General features: G+C 42.4%; 1 protein-coding gene across 1 annotated transcript in view; it reads left to right on the top strand.

Annotated features, from left to right (window-relative positions):
• LOC124163099 (protein kibra) overlaps positions 1-16,901 on the top strand; it is a 69,558-nt gene that overhangs the window by 35,021 nt on the left and 17,636 nt on the right. The window contains exons 2-8 of the mRNA XM_046539901.1: positions 2,674-2,783; positions 3,459-3,553; positions 14,176-14,284; positions 14,621-14,783; positions 15,383-15,695; positions 16,091-16,239; positions 16,340-16,504. Of these exons, the coding sequence (XP_046395857.1) occupies positions 2,674-2,783; positions 3,459-3,553; positions 14,176-14,284; positions 14,621-14,783; positions 15,383-15,695; positions 16,091-16,239; positions 16,340-16,504 (1,104 nt within the window). The remainder of the gene's footprint in view (positions 1-2,673; positions 2,784-3,458; positions 3,554-14,175; positions 14,285-14,620; positions 14,784-15,382; positions 15,696-16,090; positions 16,240-16,339; positions 16,505-16,901) is intronic.

Genomic DNA, 16,901 nt, shown 5'->3' with positions numbered 1-16,901 from the left:
TAGCCTTTGTCTCTCATTCTGAATATGACAAGATAAATGACTGTCTGTATGTCGATACTGATATTTATCAAGAAAGAAATAAATAAGAATAAAATGTATATTTGTTCTTATGGCGTGTATTATTTTTTATGCCTCCTATTCGGAATGATGACAAAATATTTCAGGCGTCCGCTTCTGGTCCCGCAGTTTGACCATCACTGCCCTAGCCACTGAACGCAAATAATGATTCGCTCAATGGGGTTTGTATGGAGATGAGGTGTGCTCAAGAATTTTGGCCGTCTCCAATGTTTCCCGGAGACTTTCTCATTGATCCTCGACTCTTCCTCCCCCGCCCCCCTATCCCACCCCCGAAATCGGGCGTGAATAGTAAGTGCTGCACATCGGAGCGCGTCAATGGGCAACCCTCACCCCTTCCCTTGCCGCCCCTTTCATCCCCACCCCTTTCATCCCCGCCCCTTTCATCCCCACCCCTTTCATCCCCGCCCCTTTCTATCTCTCCTCTCCGCTGTCGCATTTAGTCCCCCGCGCCATGAATTTCCTTTTGCGGAAAGCGCTTTGCTGTTTACATTCCGTCATAGCCTTCCTTCCGCCGTGGTGACAACGAGGTGAAGCCGAGTGCGGTAAGGTGGGCGGGGGGAGGGAGGCGTTTTAGCTCGCCGGCGGCGGGGAGGGTGGGAAAGGGGGAGGTGGGGGGGTTCGCTGCTGCGGGTGACTCGTCCACGATGGAATGCGGGTGAGGGGCGGGGAGGGGGGAGGGTGGTGAGGAATTTCCTGGCCGGGGAGGGGATGGGACAAGTGGGAGGCAAAGGGGGTAGGGAAGGTGGGGGAAGGTTTGTGGCCTGTTTCCCGGCGTTGATGCATTACCGTATGTATCCGAATGTAAGCAGGAGATATAATTCCCTACTCATTGTATGGGTTTTTCCAAAAAAAAAAAACGAATTTAGATGCATTACCGTGTGTTGTTATTGTAAGCAGGAGGTATTGTTATTCCCTCTGCATTCAATAATATTTTTGTTTAAAATCGAGTTTGATACATTTAATGTGTTTTTATTAAAAAATCGAATTTTGATGCATTACCGTAAATTGTAATTTGTGAGCAGGAGAGATAATTCCCTCTGTATTTAATGATTTTTCCTTAAAAATGTTGTTTTTATGCATTACCGTTTACATCTGATTGTGGCTGGAGATATAATTCCTCTTACATTTCAAGTTTTGGTTACAATAAATGTAGTTTTGATACAATACCGTATAATTTTATTAAAAATCAAAGACTTAATTCGCTGTGCTCATACCTGTGTTTGTTGCGATAATTTTGTACCTGATGATGGCGTTCTACTGTAGTCGAATAAATAAATTATGTGTAATTGCCGAGTCTTTGCTTTTCAATATAGTGATTATCGAATGCACGAAGTCACGCCTTAGGCAACTACATTGCCGTATAAATCCGATTGTTGTGAGTAAATCTTCATGTTTCCCCATTCATATTGTGAAAAAGATGAGTTTTAACGATTACACTCTGTATTCGAATGTGTGCTGAAAGTATTTCTCCCCCCTGTTTTGTCCGTTCTTTTTCTGAAAAAGTTCCGCCTTGTGCTTTCTTTACCGTCAAAGAACTCGTGTTCTCTTTCGGAATACTGACTGCTGACTAGTACGAAGTCGTCATTGGGGCTTCGTTTGTTTGTTTGCCCTCGTTCGTTTTTAGGATTGCGTGATCGAGAAGTTGCTCAAGAGTTGAAAAGTGATCCGATGTTGTTGATTTGCTCCACCACGATTCCTCGCGTCGTTCGATAGCCCAACTTAATTTCGTTTTTCACGTTCTCTTTCATACCTCTTCTTGGATATCTTGCCATCGCTTCATACCATTGTTTCATACCTTGTCAACGCTTGAAATAAATTTCCCCCCGTAAGTCTAATCTTGGTATATTATGGTACTTCGCCGCCCGTTTCCTATGAATGGTTAATCACTAGACGATTCGTATTCGAATTTGTTAATCTCAGAACTGTCGTACTTGTAGACTTAAAATGCTAATCTTCGTTCGATTCATGTCACGCATCGTAAGTACTTATCATTTGCGATCGTGCCTCTATTGAAACACTATGGATGACTGCAGTGAATGATGCTGTGATGCCATTGTAAGCGGTAATTATTGATTCAGATGCAATTCCTTGTCGTGCTCGGGTGTAACAATAGGTCGTTTTACCTGTCATAATCTTCGTAATTGGAAGTTTTTTTATTAGAGCTTTAGCGCAATTATTTTCAGATTTTTTTCATCAGCGCTAATGTGAACTGAAATTTAGACTGCCATCTACCACCTTTCATTCTTCCGCAAATGCTGTTGTTCAATTTTCTGAATTAGTTGTTAGTTGGTAGATAGTAGTCAATGAGTACAATGAATGATCAAATTCCAGTTTTGGTATGCATTTTCGAGGCTTATTTTATGAAATTTGGTATTTCATCTGTGTTTTTGTTAGAATCTTGTGTTCGCTTCGGGGCCAGTGATGACGGTCCATATACATGAATTTACTGCGGAGTGTTGTCTTATTATGCCATTAATAATGTTTTACCGAAGGTTAGAGGATTTGCGTGATGGGTGCTATTGCTTTGCGCGCGACTCATAACGTTCGATTGATAATGTATCTGGGAGACTCATTTTCTTTGCTCTTCGCTTCTAGGTTTACCAAGCCACAGACGTTTGCGGACTGCATCGGCAACGAGCTGCCCCTTGGATGGGAGGAGGCTTACGACCCACAGATCGGCGTCTACTACATCGATCATGTCAACCGTAAGTGTTTTCCCTTCCCAAATGAATATCCCGCCTAGTGTTCGGCGTATTAGTTGTGCCCACTGTTTGATTTCAGCTCGATTCCACAGTCTCATGCTCTATGGGTATTCCATTTTTAATTTAACTGCTTGATGCACTTCGGGGGTTTGGCAGGTGTGGATGTCATTTTTGAGATTCTGGTTCATTGAGGAGCCAAGTTATTGTCTCGAGAGTACAGATTCAAACTGTAGTAGGATTGATAGTTTGCCTTGAGCTATAACTACCACCCGATCGTGATTTGAGTGCCGGAAAACTGGTACTTTATCTTTTTTTGGTTTATAAACTTGCCTTTTTTTATTGACTATAGAAGCTTTTTGTTATGCACAATAAAAGCAGATTAAAATGAGTTGTATTTGTTACAAACCGCATTGTAGTCGGAGGACCCGTTACTTTACTACGCTTCTCCGAACTCGGGTATCCTTGCTTTTGCAATGTACAGTAGTTAACACCGATGGGGCACGTACCGTGATGATGATGAGAATTGTTGATGCTCATATCGGGATTCTTTATGCTATGGTTTATCTTCCCGAAAATGAAATTAAACATTTTGCTTGTGTAATTGGAGGTTAGTGTTGATTCTTGAACGTTACGTTTACGTGTGGTTCTAAAATTTCAATGTCCGTGCTTCTGTTGCAGAATCAACCCAACTGGAGGACCCGAGGCAGGAGTGGCGGGCTATCCAAGAGGACATGCTCCGCGAATACTTGCAGACGGCGCAGGATGCTCTCGAGGTGAGTACAGTTTAGTAGAATAATTTCGTGGCCGATGGGATGATTGAAGAGAGAGATTACTGTGTTAAGATGACCAATCACTCGCGCTCGACCGGTTTTCTTTGTTACATATTATCGTCTAAGGCTTAACGATATCATCCAGAAAAATTTAGGTTGAATAGGATTGTCCTTTCTCAATATTTGCCTAATGTTATGTTTGAAATTTTTGCCACAGTATCTCTCAGATTATAAATTTTTATTTTTGGCGTACAGGTATTTGTTCACTAATATCAACTTCTTAAAATGTTCACCATTATTACCTCTTAAATTTCTGTGATGATGCCGTAAGTTTAAAATGAATAACGCCGTTTCAGACTTCCTTGTGTAACCGAAGTTCCACCTCTTCCCCTGTGATACCAGGCCGTCATCAAATTACTAAGAGAGATTATTGTCAGTCGCGAATAGAATTCTAAGTACATCTTTGTACTTGGATACGGGTTATATGAGGGAAAAATAATTGATGTTATAAGATTGTGGTGTTTCATTTCTATAGCATTCATTTAACGTAGACCTAACGCCTTAAGTGCATCATAGATAACTGTTTCCTACTAACTGCAATTGTACTCTTTAGAATTTCAATTTATTCCGAGAATTAGACCAAATTGCTTCATAAATTTTGTTATTAAATAGATAACTTTGCCCAACGGATTGTAGTCAGCTGATACTTCTTAGAAATGCAATAGGTATGGAAGGTATTTATTCAAAATTTCTTCGCAAGTATATACGTAGTCACATCTAATTGTAGTCAGCTGGTACGCTATAGAGATTCTGTCGATATGGAGAAGTTTGTCTTGTTTTGTCCCAATGGCTTCATGAATTTGATTCGTAAGTAGCTGATGGCAGCTTTAAAAAAATATAAACAACCAGCAATGCGGGTCAGTTAGTAGGTGATTTGTTGTTGCGCGGGGAAGTTCGACGAGCTGTCCCGGTGCATTACGGATCTCGCTCCGTTAAATATATTCGACTGATCGGAGGATTCGCTCTCTTTCATGGAAGAATGGAGGGAAAATCATTGGCCGGGGCACACAGCGATCCGTTCCACGAAATGGATCTCTCTCTTTCTTCGGGGTCTGCGTTCGTTTGGGGACGACCGACCACGTTACTTACTGGTTCACTTGTTTGGCCAGCGATGAAGCGCTCACCCCCTCCCCTCTATCATCTTGCCGATCTTTCTATCCACTCGCCTATTTTCCTCCTCGCAGAGAAAGGAATGCTTGCGCCCACGCTCCGTCATCTGTGCCGCGTGCTCAGATAGTTATGTGCCGATGCCAGTTGACGCAAATTCAATTCTGAGAAGAGGTCCGCGAGTCCGGCGCAGTATCGCAGTGGTATCTGCTGTGGCCTCGGAAGAGGCTTCAAAATTCATTTTTTTTTCGGCCGTCTGAGTGGGAATTCGTGTTCACAAGTAAAGAGTCAGTTCTAATTCTGCGCGTTTTTTTCGTAAACCACATCGGGTTAAAAAAAAGTATCGTCAATGTCAGATGTGGTCACCTTTACCAGATAATAATGCATATCCGTTGAAACGGGTTGTGGGTTGTTATTGGCACCGTATAGGGAATTGCAATTTAGAATATCTTATTAGTGAAAAGAGGCTTACCTTAAATTCACGCGGAAGTTGTTCGATTTGAACTCAGGTGCAAGTTTGAATTTCTCATTTTAGGATTGAAAAGGTAATCATAGGGTAATTAGAATAGTTGTCTTCCGCGTTGTGAGACTAATCTCATAAAATTTCGGCAATCACTCTAAAATGGTTTGGCGACAGCCGTCTTATGGTGATTTATTTTACTGTATCAATTTTTTTGCGGAAGTATTTTTCAAGTGAATAATCAAATGTCTTGTGGCAACTTTTGAATCGCTATCTGTGTGTATAATTAGCCCCCTAGTTTTTTTGTGCTTGAATCATCATTTAGTGGCAGAAATATTCTTGTTATCACATTAATCTTTGTGCATGCGAAGAGAAACCGTGTGGTCCAGATAACGGTGAAGTTCGTGATAACGGTCATATCGCCTTGATTCTACCAGTTCCGAATATTCTGCCTGGATGTGTCTTAGACGAACTTGGCGTACCTTAGGTAATCCCTCTTAATTTGTCAGGAGTGAAAGAAATAAATGTACAAGTTAAAAAAGCATTCACAAATGTCAGAGTGTAGTTGGGCTCTTTTTAATTCCAAGCCCCTTTTTGATCAGTTTTTGTTATCAATTTTTATATCCAGTACACGTTAGCCTCACATTTTGTTTCCAGATAACATTTAGAGCCTTAGAAAATGGTTAAGTCTTCGAGTCCGTATTAATGAAGGACGGATCTCTTGAATGATATGTGGCACAGTCTGGTGGAAGTAAGGAATATTAGTTAAATACGACATTGCAATGTCCCCGCTGAATTTATTTTAGCATCAATTACGGAGATCACCTTCTTGTACAGCTAAATGTATCAGCGATATACCTACCCGGTATCTTAATTTCCTACATAAATGACATCATTGCCGTGTTCGTACCAAAATATCCACGCCTTCAAACAATCTTCATTAAATAACTACTGTTTCAAATATGTTGCTGGTTGGCCCCTTGTACACTCTATCTCTTGACGGCGTGAAACTTTGTTTTTCAATGGCCCTCACCACGGCGCTGCTGGGCCTCTTTGGAATTCTTTCGGATTCCCATTTGGGGAAAATTGGCCCCGGATGGCGCCAGATGGAATGCCGAGAGAGCACGGGGGACGGCGTGGAGGCCCTCCTGTTCAGTGCTAGCGAAATTAAAAAGCATGCCTGCGGGGGAATTAGGTTGGAGGGGTGGAGGGAGGGGGAAAGGTAAAAGAATAATTTCGGGAAGTTGTGCCCCGCGTTCTGATGCAGGAAGGGATCTGGATTGTGGGAGGGAGAAAGTGGTTTGGGAAGGAATCGAAGTATTTATGGGCTCGGGTGGGCCCGAAGTATTCATGATCCTAGAGATGCCCTGCCTACGTGTGCACTGATTTGCCAGATGCCCAGGTATCACTCTATCACCTTCCTCGAGTTTTTTTTAGCTAGTATTCAATTTTCACTGAATACGAGCAGAAATGAACCAAGAATGGGCGGAAGTTTTTGTTTAATGGTTTTAGAGCTCTAGAGCAATGATTGATAAATGTTCAACTGTTCATGTTTCGAAAAAATAATCCTTAGCTATGTACTTAATCATTTACCCATTGTTATGTTTTTAATAAAGTGCCTTCTGAAGTATTCATGCCTCGAATTGACCAGTAGCTTCTACACGCCTCCAACCTAAACCCGTAAAATTTAACGTGTGACGTTGATACATGCTGATGAACCCAAGGTAATCCTGTAATCGTTACAACTTCGCAAGCTTTACAATCTAAGATTCCCATACTTGTTGACCGTATTGTTTCTCTTCGCGTCAAGTTATCGTATACACTATTCGACCTCTCTCTTTATTGTAATGTATACTCATACTATGCATAACATTCTCTCGTATACAGATAATTGCTGGTTTATCTTGGTCCCAGGTTATTATTCGCACTTGCCGTAAACTTTGTTATGGCAATGATTACAATTACCTCGGAATTTAAAATAAGTAACCTTCGTATCTACCTCAAATTTTTGTTATAACCCTGCTTTCGTAAAATTGTAGAATGTTCTGGTTCATTGTTAGAACTGTGACTAAAATTAAGAAACTTTTCTTAAACATATAAAGTTGACTCGACTAAAAAGCGGGATAAAAACCAGTATACGTTTTTGTATACAATGCAAATATAGGTTTATTTAATTCATAAATGCAAAGTTTCCAGTGGGCAATCTCATAAGTCGTTGAATTTATGTTTTACTTATCCCCTTGTCTCGCCGCCGATGGACGGAGAACGTTTGGAAGTCGTCCGAACCGGTCTGTAACTTATTCTAAAGGTTTTGTTTGTGCTTTTCCGCTCAATCTGTAAGTGATTCCCATTCTGCTACTCTGTATCGGATTATGAGCGAAGGTCGGGGTGTTAAATGGGACTGAGGGTGGCTTCGCACGGGCGAAGGGACGATCATCGCCGCCGTAAAGTATTTCAATTGTCGAGGCTGCATGAAAGCGGGGAGTGTGGTGGGGCAGCATTTAGCTGCGGCGGACGAGGGGCGGTTTCATCGGAGGGGTGGAAGAGGCAATAGCAAGCGAGCGAGCAGGCAGCAGCGGCCGAAGGGAGGAACGGGTCTCTCTCTTCACGGAGTGACCGAGAGTAGTCTTTTCTCCCGCTCTCTCGCGTACATCTGGCAACGTCGCCTCCTCCCGTATCCCTGGGTCGGGCAGAATAGCTTTACGTTCCCCCCCTCTTCCTCCTCCTCTCGACGTGGTATTCCTCTCTCTCTCTCCTCCACCTCCTTCTTCATCTTTAATGCTCCCTCCCCCTTCCTCCTCTCTCCACTCCCTTTACAACCTTATGAAACTGCAGCACGGTAGCTTAGTGTCCGTGCCCGTCGTGTTCTTCCGCCCCTTCCCTCCGTCCAGGAATTTCGGGATCACCGCGAGAGGGCGCCAGTTGTGTGTGTGTGCGTGATGCCCGCGCGCGCCTCCGCAGCCTCATGCAGCCGAGAGGAAAGGGCTTTCTCGGAAGCTGCTGACTCTCTCTCAGAGGATAGGGATGCCACGAGATGTATGCGAGGTCTCTCGCTACCTCATCCCTCCCACCGGCCATTAGTCAGCCCGCCGCAATGGCCGTACGTGAACTCGAGGGCCACCACAATGCCGTACACAAACTCCTGTATTATATTGTAAAGGTCTGTTTACACGGTACATTTTATCTAGTACGAGTTAGTGTGTGAATGACTGTGGTGGAACGGAACATTACGAATGCATGTAAAAATTTAGAGCAGGTTAAATTTTCCGTTCATGCATTCGTAACCGTTGGGCGGTAACGTGGTGCATTTATCCGTTTATTCTTTCATTCATAGATTTGGACATTGACTCGTACGAATGAATGCATCGTGAAATTGGTCGTATGTATTCGGGATCGATTTGGTGTCAGGTTAGTAATTCCAATGCCGCGGAATTGTAACGATTAAAACATAAATAGATAGTCCTTCAGAAATAGCTTGGAATTCCATCACTCTATCAATTAGCGCAGTGTTTGCTATAAAGGTCGAATTTCGAAAGACGGAATCTCATGGGCGGTATGACTCTAGCGTAGGTCTTTATGGCGTTATGAAGGAGCGGAATCGCGCTTCAGGACTACGCTGTAGGCCTCCAACTTCTCCCCTTCCAATTATAATTCATTTCATTACCTGTGTGTCCTCTTCTCCGTTTCCGTCTTGCCTTGTTCCATGTTCACGCCTATGACCACCTTCATCTTTATTCGCCTGGGAATTCCTTATGTTTTCACCTCCGTTCTGATGATCGTGTATTAGCTGTCTCATGACACGACCAACCCGCTGTATTCCTCTGAGGCGATCTTCACAGCGCCCTTTCTTCTCCTATTTTGATGCCTCCCCGCTCCTTCCCCAAATTCTTCATTTTTTTAAATCTTCGAAAGCCCGGAAACAACTCTATAAGGCTTCTACAGCGGGGAAATCTAACGAACATCAACGTAGGGCGATCACAAACCATCATGTCCTGATTTGGGCAACCATCCACAGGCGAGACTCGAGCCTGCGACCTTTGGTTTGGAAAGCGAAGACTTTGCCCCCCCCCCCTCCGGTACGGAGGTTGGTATTTCATCTTCAGCACCAGTTTCGAAATAACTTTCTGCACTTCTTTCGCGGAGGTTTATACTTCCCAAGCTAGTCCCTGCATTTGTTTTCAATTAATGTTTCCCCGTCACTAGTCTGAGGTTCCGTTCACAGCTTAATTAATTACACACATTAATATGACCCAGACTAAGAAATTAAATTTACCATGAAGCGAGGCACTGATTGCGCATCGATAATGAAATAGATTTTGGGGGAATTTAGTCGATAGAGAAGTTGGTAGGATTTTTTATGGATAGGGAATCGAATGAATCACAGCTTTAATATGGGCAAATTTGATTGAAATTCCATTGCGATCACCCGATAAATCAGCGCAGTGTATGCTGTAAATGTCGATTTTTGAAAAACGGAATCTCAGGGGCGGTATGGGGTACGCGCGCACGCAACGAATTTCACTTTTTTTTTCTTGTCAGTAGTTTCCAGCCATTGGCCGTCTACTACTTATTTAATTGCTTGTTGTTTCTGGCTAATTTTTAGTCATGACATATCTGGTGGTGAGATTTAGGGGGAAAGGACTGTGGGATGGAAGGAAGGCGGTTTTGGGGGACTTCGTGTTTAGTTTTTGCACGACGGTTGTAATCCCAGAGGAGAGAGAAAAGTTCTTTGCAGTCAGAGGCAGTGATTTTGCAAATTCATGGAGAAAGCTTTTTAGGGAGTGCAGTAGGTGGGTGATTTTCAGATCTTAGCGAAGGTTTTTATAGCTGATGAACCACGGAGCGCCGACTATTCTGCGTTACGTTTTCAGTTCGTTGTAGTTTCTTTAGGTGAGTTGCCGCAGCGTGAAGCCAAACTGGTGATGCGTGTGAGAGAAGAGGTTTAATGGTGATGGAGTATAGCAGTGATTAAGTTTTTAGTGAGAGCGGTAACGATTATTTGATAAGTAGTAGCAGTGGCGTAACTAGGAATATGCTTTGGGGGGTTGAGGGTGGATGAGGTGGTTTAGTGGGGGCTACCCCCTCGAGGAAGCGGGGGTTTCAGGAAAAAAATGAAAAATAACATATCTGGTTAGTTTTATTAACTAACTCTGGTTAGTTTAGTTAACTCTGGTTCTTCCTTCCTTCCTTGGGATCTATGATTTTTATTTATTAAATACGTGTGAAACATGCCGTGCATTTAACATCATTTTGGCTCTTAAAATTTAACTTCAAGCAGATGCAGTATTTTCATATCAAATCCAGACAAGATGTTTGAATAGGATTTTGATTTCTCTGAGGCTTTGGGGGGATACATCCCCTCATCCCTCCCCCCAGAGTTACGCCACTGAGTGGTAGGATGAAGGAACAATCGCGCCTCGGGAAGCGAGCGCGTGTCTGATCGGTGGCTAGGTTGGCTGCTGGTGTGAAATCACCCCGTGCCGCACACCATGATGGTGGCTTGGATGGTATCTCGTAGATGTAGATGAAATTTTGTCCCCATTTGGTGGCTTCACGACTTTCAGTTTCGCCGTGCTAAGCTGTAGTAAATTACGTAGCTGTCGTTTCAAATTCTTAGCTCCTAAGTCACGCCAAGCAATTTGAATTTGTTCCGAACGAGAGGAATTTGCTCTTGCAGTAAAATAGCGGTGTTGTTTCCGCGTATTGTGGCCGCAAACTCCGATACACAATGATGCCCAGATCGAGCCAAAATGGCCATATCTCTCTCTCCCCCTCATTTTCTCGCCTGCTTGCATATTCTCGTCGCCGCCGCTCTCTCGTACATGACCCCTGGAATTTTATCGCGAAACAAGAGCGGGGCGGGGGAAGGGGAAATACGTATGAAACATTCCGCGGAGCCCTCGTTTCTTCTCGCTTACCGTCGTCGAATCGGGGTGTTTTTCAGCGCCCGAGGCGCTCAGAAAAAAACTCGTAGAATGGTTCAGCGTCTTGAAATTTGGTGGTCGGTCTGGACTGCCGAGGTTCTTCCTTGTACCATTAACCCGGGGATAATCTTTTATACGGCTCAGTAAAGTTTTATGAACATTCCAATAACCAGATTTAACCCGATGAGTGTAGCTCATTCTACATTGCTGTACATTTTGGAGCACTATAGCAATGTTCAAATACCTCTTCGAACTGCGCCACTTTATTCCCTCTGAGTAAATATAAACTGCAGTGATTTTCGGCTTCGCGCATGGGACGAAGATTGAATTGGCGAGGTCCGAAGTCACGTGATGCATCTGATTGGCTGACCATGACGATATAGTTTATTTTCAAGTTGTTAAATTCGATTGGAGATTTTATTTCCGCCCAAGTTAATATTCCGGAAGGAGGAAAAATACAAGGATTTTCATAAATGTACGTGCATGTTTTTCATTTAATAACTTTTTTCCGCTCCTCGGGGGTTTCAATGTTGACCTCAGCTACTGAATACTTCGCAGCCACCTTGGGATCTATAATTTTTATTTGATGCTGAAGTTAGTCTCACAGCCGATTGGTGGAGATTGAATGCAGGCAAGTTTTCGTAGAGGATCAAGTCGATTCGGATTGTCGGAATGTTTCATGCAACGCTGTTGAATCGGAATCTTATTCAGAGTATTTGTGAAGCAAATAGGTGCCTCCCATTATGCGCCAGGCCGACAAATTCCATCGCAGCTGCATACTGCTCAGAGGTGAAGTCTTCGGCACTATTTCAGGCCAAGGTTGGCCCCTGCCGCTATCCTCCGCATCTGTAAACGTGAGCCTCTGGATCCAAGGTTCACTGAAGACGCGCACGCCGACCACTACACGCATGACGCGCGACTTTATTTCCGTTTCGCTAGAGGAGAAATATTTTTGCCTCACTCTCGTACCATACCTCTCTGCGACATTTGCGGGATGGCGCCGGCGCCACATTCTAAAAAATGAAGTGTTATGAAGTTGATGGATTCAGAGGCGTGATTCTGTTTCTTCGTGACGCCATAACGACATACTCGGCGATAAAATTGTGTATCTCAAATCGCTCTGTGATTACTTTTTTCGATGTCGACATTTATAGCGTACACTCCACTTATTTATTGAGTGATCGTCAGGGATTTTCACGCTTTGCTTTTTAGAATAACTATTTCTGACCTATTCGTTACAGTTTCTCGGCGTATAAGTAACGAAAATGATATCGGATCCTAGGTCTGCGAGGGATAAGGACAAAGGTTGAGGGCTGGATGTTAAGTGTTCAGGAAGCTTACGAATTCAATGCGCAGTCCGTTCCCGATTGCTTCGTCCATTCCCGTGCGTGGTGTGGCCCGTAGTTTGATCCCGTAATAGAATCTTAATCGCATCCTTCAGTCGCTTTATCTCGCAAATCTCTACCTTGCCAAGAATTCAATTTCCTCCGGCAAGATAATGGATGATATTGCACTCTTACTCACTTCCAACGATCGCTAAATGTCCCACGCTGATATCTCCTGTATGGTCGTTGGATATCATCGCGGCGACGAAGTTAGTTTCTTGTGAGGTCGCGGTAAGAGCTCGGTGAGATAATAATGTAAACGCGGTCGATCACCCTTCACTTATAAGCGGATAACTTAAACATCACTGACCTCCGCTTGTGTTGGTGTGTGTACCTTTAAAGCGGCTGGTGCTGGGGCAAATGAAAAATGAAACCTCTGGAGAGGGGGCCGAAATCCACGGGAGGGAGTTCCACCCAACAGTTTAGCCCGCACCCCCTCCCCCCAAAACTCCCCACCCCGTGACAACAAAGAATTTTCTCCCTCTAATCCTCGTCTTCATCTCCCGGAATGTCTATTTCCCATCCTCCCGTGGTTTCCATGGAATTCCTTTGCCTCTCTCTCTCTCTCTCCGCTCTTCCCTAAACATCCCCCCTCCCCCACCCAGCCACCAATTCTCGGCCCGAGGAAGGGTGGGGGGGCATTAGGGGGGACCGAAGAATGCCTGCTGCCCTCCCCCCTCCCATCTGCCTGCCCCCTCACACCACTGCCCCTCCTGGAATCCCTAAGGTCGGGCACAAGGACCTCCAAGGTCGGCTACGTGGAAGAAGGCGAATTATGACGGATTCCACTGTGGCGGCGGCGGCGGCTGCGGCGTCCCTCGGCTTGAGCTTTTTCTTCTCGATGCAATGACGTAGTGCGTGGAAAGTCGCCCTTGTTGCGTGGCGATGGCCTTTTTTCCGCACAATATGAGCTTAGATCATTGATGGATCGTTGCATAATTTGCGTGCGGGAGCTATTGCTTCGGCGATGCCAATGCGCAAGAGTGAACGAGAGTTATTTTCAGATTCTGCGCCTACGACCAGAGTTGGAATGCTAAAATCCGAGGCCTGATTGGCTGACTGCGGAGATAATGTTAATTTACATGCTTTTTGTTTTGGTTATAAATTTCATTTCCACTGCTCACGAAGGAGGAGAAGACACGAGATGGCAATAAAATGTATTTATAAGCGTTTCATTTTCTAACTTTTTCCTTCCCCCGTAATAATACCGAAGCTTGGAGTTTCAGTATTTGCCTCACCTTGAGCGATCTTGTCCATATGTATTCTGATGGCAATGGAATGAAAAAATTGATGCGTACCCGAGGCCGCTCTTAACGGAATGTTACTTGGCCATCATGACACCCACTCTCGAAGTTCTCTGGCAGTTCATAATAAAGTCTTTGCGTGATTCTCGCATGCTTTTCGCTGCACTTGGTGTTTAAAAGTTATCTGGACATACTTTTCAGAATTGATGCATTGCTGGATACAAAATTTATGCATGCCATTTTAATTTTCTGAATCTACTGATTAAAGCCTGCTGTCAAATGAATTCCATTATTATCCAATAAAGTTTTGGCTCTTTACCTGATGCTAATGCCAAATAAATGTTTATGAGTTTTTAAAAGGGCCGGGATAAAATTATAGCACACTAGCATCATCTTATTTTGAGAGCAATTCGTTATCTTATACATCTACTCTTTTTTATTTCAGGCTAAAAAGGAAATGTACGACATAAAACAGCAGAGGCTATACCTTGCTCAAGCTGAGTACAATCACCTGAATAATGTTCTAAGCACACTCAACACATCTCGTACAAGTTGTAAGTGGATATGGATTTCTTTAATTCAGTCATATAGCCGTAAAATCTATTTTTATTAGGATTAAGCATTAAAAGTAAGGCATTGGTGGTTAGAACGATGTATTGACACATTTGAGTAGATATTGTTTTTTTGTAATAATCAATCAGTGAATTTTTTTTGCCGAGAATGCTCAAGTGAATATCAACATTATGCAAAAAGTCATGACTTATGCAACTATTTTGGCTGTTGATTTCTGAGGCATTTATCATTCTGTTTTGATTAATGCCATTGAAAACATCATAAGAAGTTTCTATTATGCTTACCTAAACCATCTATGTATGGTCCTTTCTTTTCAGTATGTTCTAGCTCTTCAAGTAATATGAGCACCAAGTATGATCCTGATTTACTGAGGTCTGATGTTGCTCTTGCTAGAAGTCGGGTATCTCGACTGAAAAGGGAATTGGAGCAGATACGAACGGAGGTGACTTACACTCAGAAAGGAGTTGAAACTCTTGCATTGTAAGTTTTGGATATCTCTTTTAAATTGTGTTTATAACCAACCTTCAGGTTGATTCACTGAGTCAGTGAGAGAGTGTTAGTGATTATCACTGTTGTCAACCTTAATAGAATCTATTCCTTATATTTTCTTGAAGGTTAGGTACTATGCATAAATAGAAGCCTTGACATTTCAACATCATCAAGGCTGGGCAGACACATTGCGAGTCAGTATATTATACTGTAGCTGTTACAGAAACTTATTATCCATCATAATTTTAATTTGTTTTTGTGATAGCACATCCATTACACATGCTGAATCAAAATATCCCTGCCCAGCTTTAATGATGATTTATGAATAAACAGAAATGCTGGATAGGCTTCTTTTTGTGCAATATTGACCTAACCCTGAAAAAATATAAGGAATAGTGTTTATAAAATTAGTTCTTTTTTATTTTTGTTATTCATCATTCAGGATTAACTAGCCCTGGTACAAAATTTTCTTTTGTATATATTTTTTATATTTGAATGCCAATTTTGTGTAGTAATCCTTGAAAATATGCATTATTTTCATTGATGGGAAATGATTAGTTTTGTAGTAAAATTTTTCTCTTTTTCTCCAGGGTGGAAGCCAAACTTGGGAGGCAAGAAGGTGGTGGGGGTGGTGGAGTGTACAATGTTAGTGAAGCACAGGCGATAATGACCGAATTGCGAAATATCCAGAAATCTCTCACCTCAGGAGAAAGGGAGAAGGCGGAATTAATGCAGTCACTTGCCAAGTTGAAGGATGATTTGACGCGATTGCAGCTCACTACGGTGACTCCATCATCTGCGGCTGCTGCTCTAGCGTCGGACAATTCTTCTCCCGATGTTTCCACCCTTTCACTTCCCCACGAAAAGTTGTCCACGGCCTCACAAACAGACCTCTCAGGCGAAGTAATTATTGTTTATATTTTTTATATCTTGTTTTTTGGTTTATTTTTATTGTCTAGCACTCTTCATTGTCACCCTTATTGAGTCAATCTCTTTTTGACTCAAACAAAAATTTGAGTAAAAAAACTTTTAATGTCATCTTGTTTTTAATGTGGCACCCGTAATCAGTGAGCCACAGATTTTAATATCTTGAGAACCCATCATTTGTTGGAGTGGCTTGATTCCAGTATGAGTCAAAATTTAAAGCAATTTTCTGTGGTTTCCTTTTATAGTGATTAATGCCCCTCCAAAAATGATAATCATGGCCAGAACTTTTCTTGGAATGCGTAATGTGTCTATGTTATCCTTCGTGCCCAATTAATTTCTTCTTTTTTTATTAACTCTTCTTTTTTTATTAGCTGGTGCCCATTGGAACTAGGTTGGCAGAGATGGCTCGTATGCGATTGCAGTATGATGAGGCAAGGAAAAGTATTCAACAAATTCAAAGTCAGCTTGCTGATTTGGAAGAAAAGATGACACCTGGCCAAGCAGAATCTGATAAAGATAGGTATGAATGAAATGCTCATTATTGGTTTTGAGTTTGATTTTGCGTCCAATTTTTATTATCCCTTGTTGCTACTAATATCCGTTTGATTTTCATTTTGCAGGTTGCTGCTCTTCCAAGAGAAAGAGCAACTTCTTAGAGAACTTCGAAGTATTGCTCCGAGATCACGCTCTCAAAGGGAAATGGAGGGAGTTCAGGATGAAATTCGTCGGTTAGAACAAGATCTAAATGCTGCCTTGGAAATGTCTAATCGAGCAATAGCTGACAGGTGTGTTTTTCAGTTGATATTTTTTTCTTATATTCTTGGTGTCATTTCCTTTGATATTTGGTACCTACTTAGATTCATGTCTTGGGTTTATTATGAATAAAATTTCTGAAAATTCAATTGAAAAAGAGTCTGGAAATTGAATGAAAATGAAAGCAATCAAGGTATATTTTGATATCTAAACAAGTTTCCTGTCCAACTCCTGTTATGTGCTTTAATGTGAGACTGTAGCAATGGTTAGAGTTTATATTATTAACTTTACATCATGAAGGGACTTTGGCGATGTTTAAATTTTTGGTAACATGTAATTTTAATTATTTATTGAAATAATAATTACATGTTCTTTCATCTAAAGGTGGTGGAACTGTAATTGTCTTCTTCGTCTTGTCAATCATTTCCT

This window comes from Ischnura elegans, chromosome 7 (assembly GCF_921293095.1).
Source record: "Ischnura elegans chromosome 7, ioIscEleg1.1, whole genome shotgun sequence".
Lineage (NCBI taxonomy): Eukaryota > Metazoa > Arthropoda > Insecta > Odonata > Coenagrionidae > Ischnura > Ischnura elegans.
The sequence above is the reverse complement of the archived record's forward strand: the minus strand, read 5'-3'. Positions and strand labels throughout refer to the sequence as shown.